The sequence below is a fragment of the Panthera tigris genome (genome assembly GCF_018350195.1).
Source record: "Panthera tigris isolate Pti1 chromosome D3 unlocalized genomic scaffold, P.tigris_Pti1_mat1.1 chrD3_random_Un_scaffold_51, whole genome shotgun sequence".
Lineage (NCBI taxonomy): Eukaryota > Metazoa > Chordata > Mammalia > Carnivora > Felidae > Panthera > Panthera tigris.
Genome location: NW_024962167.1, coordinates 287,330 through 300,849, shown reverse-complemented (window position 1 = coordinate 300,849; position 13,520 = coordinate 287,330). Strand labels below are relative to the sequence as shown.

Sequence of the window (13,520 nt, the reverse complement as noted above, 5' to 3'; positions counted from 1 at the left end):
TTTTGTTCTCACTTGATGATCAACTAAAGCACAGCTCTGCGTCTCTGTGTATATCTATTATCTATGCCACCTTCAATGATCACATATCCATCTTATGGATGTAATGCCATTTACTTATAAAAGCCATTAGACGAGTTCTTCTTAATACATTGCTGCTTTAAATAGTGCTGAGAAAAGCAAAGTGTATGTCATTTATCCCTAGTGATTTCTTAAAGATATTTTAGTAGAAATAAAATTGATGGGTAAAAGGAATACATATTTTTTAAATGTGGTACTTACACCAAATTGTCTATTGGAAAGCCGAAAACAACTTAAACTTTAAGCGGCAGTATAAGCACCATCACTCTATTTTCACAAAGGTTGTAGATGGAAAACGGTATTTCAGTCCCTTTTTAACTTAAATTTCTTTTTTCCCAGGGACACTATATTTCCCTATGTCCACTGGCCCCTTGTAGATATGCAAAGAAGTACTTTGCACGATTTCAAATTACAGATTTTTTGTTCGTTTTGATTTCAAAGACTTCCCTGTAAAACGAAGATATATCCTGTTGTCTGATACAAATATGTTGTAAATATTTGCAAGTGCATTGTCTTTTATTTTAATAATATTATTTTCTGATAGAGGCTTTTAGGTTTTTATGTTGCTAAACCAATCTCCAGAATTCTTGATTTAAATTTTTTTTAATATTTATTTATTTTTGGGAGACAGAGACACAGCGTGCAAGCAAGGGAGGGGCAGAGGGAGAGGGAGACACAGAATCTGAGCTGTCAGCACAGAGCCTGAAGCGGGGCTCGAACCCACAAAGCACGGGATCATGACCTGGGCCAAAGTCAGACCGCTCAACCGACTGAGCCACCCAGGGGCCCCGATTTTTTTTTTTTTTTTTGAGAGAGAGAAATAGAGAGAGAGAGAGAGCGGGAGGGAGAGAGAGAGAGAGAGAAGGAAAGAGAGAGAGAGAGGCCAAACAGAATCCCAAGCATGCTCCACATTGACAGCAGGGAGCTCGGTGAAGGGCTTGAACCCACGAACCCCTGAGATGATGACCTGAGCCGAAATCAAGAGTCAGAGGCTTAACTGACTGAGCCACCCAGGCACCCCCCGAAAGTCTTGCTTTTCAAGTCATTTTTAGGATGGGTAAAGAGGCATTTGTGGGTGTTTTTTCTGTTACTTTTCTTATTTTGCATATTACAATTTTTAAATTTATATCCCATCTGGAACCTATTTTAGGGAGATAAAATTCTAACAAGTTTTCTCCAAATCGGCTGTTTTTCCACTACTTACGAATAATTCACCTTTTCCTACTAATATGAAAGGTCACCAGTATCAAATTCTAAAGTCTTATGTATATTTGAGCGTTGGTCATGTTCTACTCTGCACCACTCCTTTATCTGTCTTTTCAGCTGTTTGTAAATGAATAATTTGTGGAAATTTCAGGTACATTTGGATATCTGGAAGGGCAAATCTACCTCCTATATAAAAACATAAGTTCTTAGGTTAATTCCAGTTCGTTAACATACAGTGTTCTATCAGTTTCAGATGTACAAGACAGTGAGTCCAAAAATTTCCTTAATGACATCACAACAAGAGCCTGTGTAGCTCAAAATTCTTAAAACCAGGATGCTTTCATTTGCTTTACCTAAAACTGACAAATACAGGAAGGGTACACATTTTGAGAAAAAGGAGTCCTCCTATTCAGAGCCATCTTCCACTTCAAAAGGTCCTTCCAAGGCCCCTCAGTAAACAGCACACATACCTAAGTGTACACAGACATAAACTGGATACTGGATTCTGTCCCAAGAATTTCTAGCCCAGAAGTTGATTACAGGAATTATTTCTCCCATTACGCACTTTTCTATGTATGACATTATGGTATGAAAATGAGTCCATTAAAAACAACATGTTGCCGACACTTAATTTCGTGTGTATTACTATTGAAATTTGGGTAAATCACGTCAAACTTGAGAGTCAAGTGGTCTATTCAGGAATTAACGTGTACGTGCCAGGGCAGCTGAAGATTTTGTTTTTGCCGCTCACGCTGTCGGCCTGGGTGCTAGACCACGTAGGGTTCCCACGACCGAGGGGCAGCAGGACCTCAGGAGGGAAGAGAACCCAGATCCCCGAGGGAGGGCTCGGACGCACAGGCAGAGCTAGGCCAGGTGTGCTCTTCTCCCAGGTCCGTCCCGCCTCCTCCCTGCCAGCCTCCAAGCCCCTATTACCTGTTCATCTTGTCTCTATCATCCACGCCATTTTCCCCCAAGAACAGAATCTGCTGCACTTGCGCTACGTTGCCCACGCAGGCAGCCTTGTGGATCTTTCTGAGATCTCTGTCTCGGACGTGGTAACCCAGCAGCGAGTTGTCAATTCTATTATTCTTCTGCCCAACGCCCCCGCCCTGCCTCGGCAAGCCAGAAGCGGAGCCCAAGGGCGACGGGCCTTTCTCCCTCCCGAACCCCGAAACCCTCTTCATTGCGAAGCCTGCGGGCTCCCCAGAGACTTCACCCCGCCCTCCCTTTCCACTACCTCCCGAGCCCAACACTAGCGCCGGAGATAGGCCAAACCCGCCTGGCCACAACACCCCAGCAGTGAGGAGCCGCGTTTGGGTAGCTGCCACTTCTCAGAAACCCGCCGCAAGCAATACCGCCAAACACAAGCGCGCTTGCGCACTTCAGAAGAGGCAGTCACGGCGCGTGCGCACAGAGGCCTAACTGTCAACGGTACCCACAGCCCCGACGCCCACCCCCCCACGCCCAGCGCGGCGCAGCGAACGGAGGGGAGGGGGCTCCGGTGGGGAGTAGGGGGTGGGGCGGGGGCCCAGGCCGCGGAACCCAAGCGGGAGCCAGCAGCTTGCTCGCTACACTCCGGTGTCACCTCGGCACACTTCTCGCCCCACGCGCGCCTCCGGGGGGCCCCTCCCCCGCGCCGCAGCCCGGGGTGCAGCCAGGCGGCCGTGCCCGGACCGCGGGAAGGGGTGGAGGTGGGGGCGTGAGGCGGGGATAGGGACCGGGCCCGGCGATGCCCGCGAAGCCTGGAGCCCGCTGCAGCCGCCACCGGATCCCGGGATGGGGCGAGAGGCTGCGGCGGAAGCCAGCATCTCCCAGCCTGGGGCTCCGGGGCCGCGGAGCCAACGATGCCGCCGCCGCCGCCGCCGCCGCCGCCGCCTCCACTGCTGAGACCAGGCTGGAGATGGGTGAGTTGACCCTGGCGTCCCGGGGGACCCGCGCTGCAGCCCCTCCATCCACGCACTCCTGGCCCTCCGCCTCCATCTCCGTGCTCCCGGCACAACCCCCACCCCACGCCGTCAGGGCTCCCACAGCCCCCTCCCTCCCTGAGAGTGACCCCAGGTACGGCAGCGGGAGCGGGAGTCCCAGGCCCTAGGGTTGGGCGCTTCGAGACAGGGAGGTGGGGGCGGGATGCCAGGGAGACTACTCAGCTCCGACGCGCCCCCACCCAGGCCCAGCGCAGTGCAGCGAACGGAGGGGAGGGGGCTCCAGTGAGGGGGGGGGGCAAGCGGCGGAACCCAGCGAGAGCCAGCACCTCTGCTCGCCGTGCTCGGGTCTTGCCTGGGCACCCTTCTCGCCCCACGCTCGCCTCCCAGGGGGCCCCTTCCCCACGCCGCGTCCCGGGGCGCAGCCAGGCGGCCGTGCCTGGACCGCGGGAAGGGGTGGAGGTGGGGGCGTGTGACGGGGATAAGGGCCAGCCCGGGTCCGCGACGCCCGCGATGCAGGGCGCCAGACGCAGCCGCCACCAGAGACTGAGATGGGGCAAGAGGCGGTGGCAGATGCCAGCATCTCTCTGCCGGGGGCCCTGGGGGCTGCGGAGTCGCCGCCGCCCCCACCGCTTCTGCCTCGGCTGCTGAGACCAGACTAGAGATGGGTGAGTTGACCCTGGCGTCCCGGGGGACCCGCACTGCAGCCCTTCCATCCAGGCACTCATGGCCCTCTGCTTCCATCTCAGCGCTCCGGGCCCAACACCCACCCCGCCAAGCCGTCAGGGCTCCCACAGCCCCCTCCCTCCTGAGCGTGACTCTAGGGGTGGGAGTGGGAGCCCCGGGACCGGGGGTTGTGGGCGTCGAGACAGGGAAGTGGGGACGGGATTCCAGGGAGACTACTGGGCTCTGACGCCCCCTCCCCCAGCCTGGCTGGCCCCAGGAACTTTCCCAGGCCCCAGAGGGCAAAGCCTCATGCCTTAGATACCCTCCCTAGGCCTGGGCGGGGGGCGTCCCCGAGGCGCGGGACTCAAAAGGCGCTTTGTGCGCTGTGCCCCCCACCACCCAAGCCTCCGGAGCGGTTCCGGAACAGGGCGGGTGCGGAGGCTGGGAATGGGGCTGCTTGTGGGGTCCAGGCGGAGGGGCGTGGGGAGAGCACCCCTAGTCCTTTCCTTGGGGTTGGGGCGGGGGCGGGGCGCGGCGAGGCTCAGGCGCTTTTCACTGCACTGCCCAGGGTGGGGAAGGGAACCTGGCTGGGGGAGGGCGCTATGAGTATCTGCAGATAGTGAGTTCTAGAAGCTGGGGTGGGGAGGAGAGCTTGTGTGTAAGTGGGAACGGTGGCGCCTGAGCTGGGTGGGGTGCCAAGAGAAGCAGAGGTGGGTCTCAGCCAGCCCTAGTAGTGGGAGGTCAGGTGACTCTCCTGTCTCTGGAAGACTCCCTAGAAGGCCTGTGGGCAGGAATACTAGCCCAGAGAGACCCCCTCCATGGCCCCCCAGAACTGGCACTGCCCCATCCCCATAGCACTCCTTGGCACTCCTGGGACACCAGTCCTGACCTGCCTTGATGGGAGCTGTGGATACTGGCAGGTCACCTCCCCAGGCAGGGCAGGTACTGAAGATCCAGGCCTCCGGGTGCTGAGGAGATAGGCACAGGGTCTTGGGAAAGTTTGGAAGAGGTTCTGGCAGCCCAGGGAGGAGAGAGAAGTTGCTGGAAGAGTTGGCTTGCTCAGCACTGAAGGGAAGGGCACTCTAGGTAGAGGGAATGGCTGGAGCAGAAGCAGTGAGATGTGAGCGCCTGGTCGGGGTGAAGAGTTGTGGAAGTGGGGCGCTGGTCAGGCACGGGAATGACCCTCGTGAACGAAGGGAAGGAGGGCCAGGTGGAGGTGAGGTGTCAGGCCATCCCAGCGAGCTGGCACAAGCAAGCTCCCAAGGACAGCGAGGCGCGGATGGGGCGGGCAGTGCTGGCATCTGGCACAGCAGGCCCTCTGGGAGTCTGCCCAGGGTCCCTGCTGTGGTCAGGGCTGCTTGGCCCACATCTGCCGGTGGCTGGACTACCCCAAGCAAGTCTGCTTTCTGAGTCTCAGTGTCCACGTCTGTCAAACGGGGAGACTCCTCCACAGGGTTGTGGGGAGGTCTGCATGAGGTGATGAGTGTAGGGAGCCCAGCACCTGAGAAAGCCTCGGGAAATCCTTGGCCGCTGTGCCAGTTTGCGTACCTGGAAAACGGGGGCCTTGATGTCAGCTGGTGGGCCAGGCTCACTTTACCTGGTGGCGATGAGGATCCTGTGAGGGCTGGATGTGACCCGGGGAAGCCAGGGGCTGGGGGCACTGCAAGTCCGTGTGCTCATGCTATTCTTGGAAGAAGAGAGAAGCAGCGGGCGGTGGCCGGGGCGGGGTGGTCCTCCTTGTGCCCCCATGGGCACCTTAGCCATGGCATTCAACGGACCCTGATGTGTTCCCCAAGGCCAAAGCCTCTTTGTTCTCCATGCTGCACGATGCACCCCTTCCTCCTAGTCAGCCCTAACCCTGCACATGGGGGACCAGGGCTCCCTTCCAGAAGGGTCTTCAGACACTGAGACCAACAAACACAATATCTCACTGTGAGGGGCACTGTCATGGGCAGCCGGGTGGAGAGGACACAGACCTTAGCCCCAGGAGAATGGAATGTAGTTGGGCAGCAAGACCAGTCGGGTCTCCATGGTCTTGCGTAGCCCTGTGCTGGCTGCTTAGGGGTGTGTGTGGCGGAGGGCGGTGGTGGGGGGGTGGGGGGTTGGGAGATGCAATAATTGCACCATGGGACAGTCAAGGGCAGAAGTGAAAAGCAAGGACTCCAGATCCAGTGGCCCAGGTTCAAATCTCAACTCTGCCACTTCTTACTGTGTGAACGTGGACTGGTGACTCTGCCTCTCCGTGCCTCTGTTTCCTTGCTTCTGAAATGGGAACGAGGCACACTAGTGCTATTTGAACAGCTTGGTTCAGTTTCTAGTGGGCATTTACACCCCCTTTTCCAGAATGGGTCTCCCAGTTCACCCCTGCCTCCTGGAAGACTACACAGCCTGCTCCAGTAGGCTATCGTCTTCCTTTTGTGTGTGAGTCCCTATAGGCGGGGGCCTGCCTTTCTGTGTCCGTTGCTTGGGCAGGGGGCAATGGTGTGCTGGCAACAGGCCCTCTGGGAGAAAAAGGTACCTGATCAACAGCGTTGGCAGGTTTCCATGGTGCAAATCTTCCAGCAAGGCCCATTTGAGGCTACCAACAGCTTCACCATCTGGCAGTGGGAGCTGGTCCATGCCAGCTTTAGCACCCAGGCATTCAGTAGGTGCTTAATAAATGATGGTTGAATAAGGACAGAAGGCTCCGAAGACTTGGAGAGCTGCCAGGCCATACTGTAGCTGAGAGAGGGAGGCATCAGACAGGCTGAGGCCAGGACAAGAGACCACTCTGAACAAGTAACCCGTGGTGAGATGGAGGGCAGAGGGGAAGGAGGACTGATGTCCTCCCTTCCTGGGAACCTCTGTACCTCTGACCCTGCGTCACTTCTGCTCTGGATCCTCTTGACCTTGGCCTGGTTTGGGCTGTCTGCACAGAAGGACCTAGCTGGATCCCAAGCATTAACCTGACAGAGCTCTGAGAAATGGTCCAGACGGGTCTCAAACGTCAGATTCTATTCCCTTGCTTATGCTGTTCCCTCTGCCTGAATGTCTGTTCCACCCACCTCTTCCTATGTGCCCTGAAACTCTGTCACCCTTCAAAAGCCTCCTCCACCCCAAATCCCACAGACCCTTCTCCCCTTCTGCTGTTCCTCTGGCCTTACAGCCCCTCTCGTGTGCACCCTGCCTGCCCACAAAAATATTAGTAGCTAACATTGCATCTGTACAGCAACGTGTGATAGAGGTACCGTGATAATCCCTTTTGTAGATGGGGGAATGAAGGCTCTGTCTTGTTAACGATCACCCATCCTTTGCCTCTCGGCTTGAGCATCCGTTCGTTGTGCAGGGAGGCTCCTTGCTGTGGGCTGGGCAGAGCACCACTTCTCTTTCTTCAGTGTGTTTGCTGTGGCGTGTTCCACTTGGCCGTGAGTTCCCTATCCTATAGGAGCTCGAATGAATGAATGAATGAATGAAGTGAATGAATGAGTGAATGAATGAAAATGAATGAGTGAGTGAATGACTTTCAGCCCCAGGGAGCATCCCTGTTCTTTTACCCATTCCTCCTCCCTCTTCATCCCTGTGGGAGGAGACGGACCCTCCAGAGGACAGCCTCACACCATGGAGGGATGGTCACAGGGACCCTGCTTAGCCACACCTGCCAGAGGGAAGGGAAATGAGGCTTCGGGCGGGGCCGAAAGCAGGCATGGTAGAAGGGTAGTGGACCACCCTCCTGTGGTCTAGAGTGGGGCTGACATGGGCCCACAGCCCTGCCTGTAACCCAGGAAGTTAACGGGGTCCCCAAATACTTTTTCTTGCACCGCCCCAAGTGGAAATTCCCCTGTTGGCCCCACTTATTTTCGTTTTATCTAGAAAAATAAAGTTGGAAATAATCATTCACACACCCTAATTACTCCGTTGCTTTCTGAATTTAGAGCCGGTTTGGCTCTAGACTTTGGCTCCTGCTGAAGGAGGAATCCCCTGGGAGGGGCAGGGTGAGGGCCAAGGCAGGAGGCCAGAGTCTGCGCTGACACTGGGGCCTCCTCAGGGTCTGCCCTGCAGTTGCCCTCTCCTAGCAGGCTGGGAACTTCCCAGAAGCAGCAGCCCAGATGGGGGTCTGAGCGAGGGAGGGTGGCCAGAGGCAGTCTGTAGGATTCTGGTTGACTGAGACCCATAATGGATGACTTCCCAGGCTGTTCTACCCCACCTCGACCTCTGAGTCATGATAATTTGCTGCTATATCGAGCACTTACTATGTGCTGGGCGCTGGGCCAAGCACTTTGTCTGCATCATCCCAGCTATGCCTGCTAACTTCCCTTGAAGCAGGTACTATTATTCTCCCCATTTGGCAGTTTGAGGGTGCCTGGGGGCCGGGAAGTGGCGGGGCTGGGATTGTATCCAGCCTGTAGGACCCCCAGAGCCTGAAGGGGCCCCTCGGATAGGCCCCTCAGTCACTCAAAAGGGAACAGTCTCTGAAGCCTGGATGCCCGAGACAACCACGTCACTGGTGTCCTGGCCTCCAGGCCACCCTCCTTGTGGCCCTGATTGCCACTCCCTTCTTCCCCATAGTCCTGGGGCTCTGCCTCTGGAAGCCCCGTGTAGCCTCACCTGGGCGGCTTGGGGAAAATACAGATTTCCCAGGCCCTGCCACACCCTGCTGAGTCAGAATCCCACTGCAGGAGAGGGGGCTGGAAACCCAGATTTTAAAATGTTGTCCTGGGGATACAGAGGCCTGTGGACTCCCAGAATCACTGCCCGGCCCAGTGGTGTTCAGGCTGCTTTAAGAGACTCCCTTGCCCTTAACCCAGATCCCTATGACCCTGCCCCCACTTGTGTTCTCAGCCTCTGCCCCCTGCTACCCTAACCCAGCTCTGCACACACCACACCACACTGACCCCCCACGCCCCAATTTGCCTTTATCCAGGCACCTGCTGCCCCTGTTTCCTTCTGGAAACAGGTCCCAGCTGGCCAAGGACCCCACAGAGCTTGTGTAATACTCTGGACTGGTCGATCGCAGCCCCGCTCTTGCTAGCCCGGGCCCGGCACACAGCCTGGGGGAATCGTGGTGGGTGAGCGATGGTGGTCGGGGAAGGTGGAACAAGGGAGGGCTTCCCATGACAGGTGGGGCTTCTAGGCTGGGCGCACAGGCACTCTCTGGGGGCCGGCACCTTGCCTAACATGCAAAAGGCAGTTGATGACTGTTTCTTAACTGCTTAATGAATGGTGATGGGTCGTGTGACAGGTGAGAGCCACTTTCGTCAGCAGTGCAGATTGGCCGGTTTAGGCAAAAGATGGAGAAGGTGCCTTCCGGGCCATCTCTGAGGACCGTGAATATTAATGGTCCGAACTCATTTATGGCTCGGATGGGAGTGGGGCTGGTGCTTTCTTGCTTGATTTCATTTCAGTATCTCAGGAGCCCTGGGAGGGGGTGCTGATGTAATCCTTATTTCGTTCAATGGAAACTGAGCCCTAGACAGGTGACTTAGTAGGGTCACACAGCTGGGAGGGGGTCCTGCAGAACGGAGCCTTGCCCGTTGTGCAAAAAAAAATCAATGAGTCTGTACTCTACAGTTGATGAAGCAGTAACACCTTATCTCAGTTGGTTCCAGCTGTGGCTTGGAGGCTTGGCTCTACGTTTTCACCTATGCACATATCCCAGCGTCAGAAAACCTGCATCCAGGGGCCTTCTGTGTCTGTAAGGGGCGGTGGTGGGAAGAGATCCCGCCTCTGCGCTGGCCGGAGAGAGAAACAAAGACGCAGTGTTGGGGGCTCTGGCACATAGTAGGTGTTTGGGGACCCCTGTGGTCAGTTCAGGCAGAGCCAGCTCTGGTCCCATCTGGACCTTGGAACAGCCCAGATCAGTCTTCAGTCTTTGAGCCAAGGCCCACAGGGTGTGAGTGACGGGTCCAAGGTCATACCTGCCATAAGGACTAGAGCAGAGGGTGTGAGGCTGCTCCACCACGGCCGAGAGGTCCAGGGAATGGGTCAGGGGGATTCTGTCTGTGCGGGATGACCTCTGTCAGAGCCAATCAACCACAGAGCCTGGCCCCAAAGGGTCCCCAGGCAAACCCCTCTCAGGGGTGTCCAGGACTGCTGTGGGGCCTGGCGTGTTATTGCTGTCACGGAAGTTTGGGGCCATACCTGAGTAGGGGCAGTGGTCCTGTAGCCACCAGTGGGGGATGTAACAGACTCTGTGGTCTGCCTCCAGGCACTGGCATGTAGGGAGGGCGAAATGCACCAGCACCCCACCCAGACTAGAAATCCAGGTGCTGGCTTCCCCCACACACACCTCCCTCACCCCCGCCCCGCCCCGCCCCGCCGCTGGGCCTTTGCAGATGCTATCCCTCTGTCTGCAGTGGCCTTCCCCTCCTCTCCTGGAAGGTGCTGGCTCATCCTTTAAGACCCCTCCAGGAAGCTCTGCCTGACTCCCACCCCAAGGGCCAGGCTGATCTGCCCTGCCAGGATTTCCATCTGGCTGCTCCACAGGATGCTGAAAACCTTGAGGGCCTGGTCTGAGATGGCAGTGGAGTGGACAGGGAAAGCAGCTGTAAGGTGCAGCCCAGTTCAGGCGACTGTCCCTGCAGCCCAGAGAGGAGACCAGGCTGGGGAGCCTTGAGGCCAGATAGCTAGCCAAACATGCCCATTTCACAGAGGGAACGTTGAAGGCCCGAGGTCCTTGGGACTGACCTAGAGCACCCTGGGGAGTGGTTGGTAGTCCCTTTGTGGCTTGTAAGAGGAGAGCCCAGGGCTATGTGGCCGTACCCCTGCCCCACTCCGGTCCCCAGCTGGAGCATTTGTCTGCAGGATCCAGGTCAGGTCTGGGGGGGATGGGAAGAAGCCCAGGAGAGCAAAGTCCCCAGGGCTCAGGCCTGCACTCGGTCTTCCCACATGGAGGACAAAGCTCCTTAGAGAAAATGCTTGCTGTCCTAAAGCTGGCAGGAAATGTACCTCGATAGCTCATTCCAGCAAGAAGGTGCAGGGCGGGGGGGGGGGGGGGCGGAAAGCCTGTGAGAACTTAGGCCAAAATGTTAGCCCTGGGGATGGTGGGCGATATTAGCCTTCTTTTGCTGTGATTTTCACATTTCCTAGGTTGTAGGTGAAACCTTTATAACAAGAAAAATGAAGTTACCATGGAAAGGAGAGAGGTCTAAGAAAAGGTGCCCTGAAAACAGCCAGCTCCCCATTCATGAGACTCTGGGGTCACCATGTGTGAGTGGCTTCCAGAGGGACCCTGGCCCCGGGCCCATCCCCCAGAACAGGCGTGCCTAGGGCAGACAGCTTAGCCCGTGTGTCTCTCTTTCTCGGAATTTGGGTCAGCGAGAGTCCAGACCTGGGGCTACTGGGATGTAGCACACCCAGAATTCCATTCAAACCTCTGCTGTCCTTCCTGTCGTGCTGGTTAGGCCTCAGGGCCCTCGCCTTCCCACCTCCACCTGGAAAGCCACCCCACCCCACCCCACCCCAGGCTGCCCTCTGCCCCTCCCAGCCAGAGGTGGCCCTAGGGCTATTTGCTTCACCTCCATCCGGGTGCCCAGGTGGGTGCGTAGCACTGTTGACTGCCTTCCTTACCGACTCCGGCCCCAAAGTGCCTTTCCAGGGGGTCCTCCTACAATGTAGTCAAGTTCGACCTCGTGGAAATGGTCTTTGGAATCACAGCTGAGCCTTGATCCTGGGTGAGGATTCAATCTCCGTCTCCCCCATGTACCTAGTACAGAGCACCCATTCATTCGGTCAGCTGTTATTCAGCCAAGTGCCAGGGCCCAGGCTACGTGCCAGGGGCACAGATCTGCTGACTTGAGGGTGTGACGTGTGTGTGTTTTTGAGCACGTGTTTTGTGCACATCGCCTGCACGCACACACAGCGTGAGCATCTCTGTCATATGTGAACTCTGGTCTTTGAGGCTGTGACAGTGTGTAATCCTGCCGGGACTCTGGGCACACGTGGTTGATTCATTCTGCAAGTGTTTAACAGACACCCACTAAGGAAGTACCAGGCTCTGACCCCAAAGAAACATGACCCAAGGTCTCTGTCCTCGGGAAGTGCTATCTTGGGGGCTGTCGCAGTGCGGGCTGGTGGGGGCAGAGGCCGGCAGGGCTGGGGGTGGTCAGAAACGTGGTCCTGGAGACACGGGGAAGGGTGTTCCTGCCCAGCTGTGAGGATGATCTCCAGTATCCCCTTCAGCCCAGTGATCTGGGGCCTGGGACAGGCCTCCCCGGCCATTTTCATGCCCTAAAGCAGCCCCGAGGGCCGACGGAACCGGAGCTCCAGGTGGTGACCCGTGGGCCCCGACTGCTGGGGGCTGGGAGAGAATACAGGAAATGAAAATGAAGCCTGTTGGCTGGAGAACCTGCCTGGGCTGCAGACCTTTCTAGAGGCGAACTTGGGGACCAGGCACCGGAACACAGCACCTGGAAAGTAGAACCCCGTGATCCAGACCAGAGAAGCGGGATCACGGAACTTAGAGGAGGAAGACGGAGCAGCAGACCTAGAATGTGGGCCTTCTAGAACCTGGAACACTCACGTCGGCCGGAAGCTGGAAGACCCAGTCTGTGCCCCCGGTGGTCAGTGGGGGAAACTGAGGTCCGGCAGGAACGGGGAGGCCTTGAGCATTGGTGAGCTGCAGTGGCACGCACGTGGTCTCTGCTGAGCCAGGACCTCCCCACAGCTGGCTGCTGCCAGACCTCGGGTGAGTCCCGTCCCCTCTCCAAACCTCAGTTTCCCCCTCTGTGAAATGGTCACGTGACGGTGAGGCAAGATGGAGCACTTCACCTGGTGCTCAGGCTCTCCCGGCAAGCTAGTGGCACGGCTAAGGCCTGGACCCTGGCCACCTGACTCCTGAATGACTCTGTCCCCTTGTGGTGATGGTCTGGTCACTGCTGTTCCTTTCTCTTCTTTCTCACACTCAGTGGGACATTTGGGCACTTGCGGCCCTTTTCCGGAATGCTCTCGGGGTCTAGCAGAGGGAAAAGACTAACTAATCAGAGGAGCAAGAACAGACTGGCGGCTCCATATGAAGGAGCAGGGGCCCGGTGCCCACAGCCCTTCATGGTGCCCTGTGCCATTTGGTGAGGGCTTCTTGAGTGTCCCCTGGTGGAGACGGTCGGGTCCTGAGCTGAGGACGCCGCAGCCCCTCGAAGTCAGGGGTGGGCAGAGGTGGATTGGGAAGGGAAAAGAGAAAGGGCTCATTGTTCCAGTTCCACGGAGGCTCCACAGGGGCACGTGCTCCAGGCCACCTCTCCTGAAGGAGGTGGACGACCTTGCTCGGGCTCCCAGAGAGCTGGAGCTGTAGGATCTGGGCCAGGAGCAGCCCGGTCACTTCCCCAGATCCCTGTGAGGCGGCGCTACCAGCCCCCGCTTTTCTGCCTCCATGAGAGCAGGATTCCAGAGTTGCGGGCGGGGGGCATTGGAGCCAGGGTTCCAGCCCATGCTTTGAGGCAGCAGCAGCCGGGCATGGTGCCAGGCACTGAGCACCCAGGTGGGAACCGAGATCCCTTCCTGTTTCCCCTCCTTCCTTGCCGGGTCTCCTCCGGACCATCAGCCATCCTGCTCAGAGTGCTTGGAAGGCTGGAGTCCTTCCCCGTGTCTCCGCTCTCCACCACTTCCCTCCCATTGTGGGGGACCCGTCGAGTTCCTGCACATGAGCCACCTCATCGGGGTGTGCCTTGCCCAGGC

General features: G+C 57.1%; 2 protein-coding genes across 3 annotated transcripts in view; one reads left to right on the top strand and one right to left on the bottom strand.

Moving 5' to 3' along the window:
• The window catches only part of LOC122236225 (ankyrin repeat domain-containing protein 26-like), a gene marked incomplete at its 3' end in the record, with an annotated part of 86,158 nt that extends 83,469 nt beyond the window's left edge, over positions 1-2,689 (bottom strand). Inside the window, exon 1 of the mRNA XM_042977115.1 lies at positions 2,218-2,689. Within this exon, the coding sequence (XP_042833049.1) occupies positions 2,218-2,468 (251 nt within the window). The remainder of the gene's footprint in view (positions 1-2,217) is intronic.
• A 133-nt stretch (positions 2,690-2,822) lies between these two features.
• Positions 2,823-13,520, top strand: part of LOC122236230 (ankyrin repeat domain-containing protein 26-like) — a 28,425-nt gene continuing 17,727 nt past the window's right edge. Inside the window, exon 1 of one of the 2 annotated variants that reach the window (XM_042977122.1) lies at positions 2,823-3,188. In XM_042977122.1, the coding sequence (XP_042833056.1) occupies positions 3,129-3,188 (60 nt within the window). In that variant the 5' untranslated portion in view covers positions 2,823-3,128. The remainder of the gene's footprint in view (positions 3,189-13,520) is intronic. The other variant, XM_042977123.1, reaches the window with a different exon arrangement.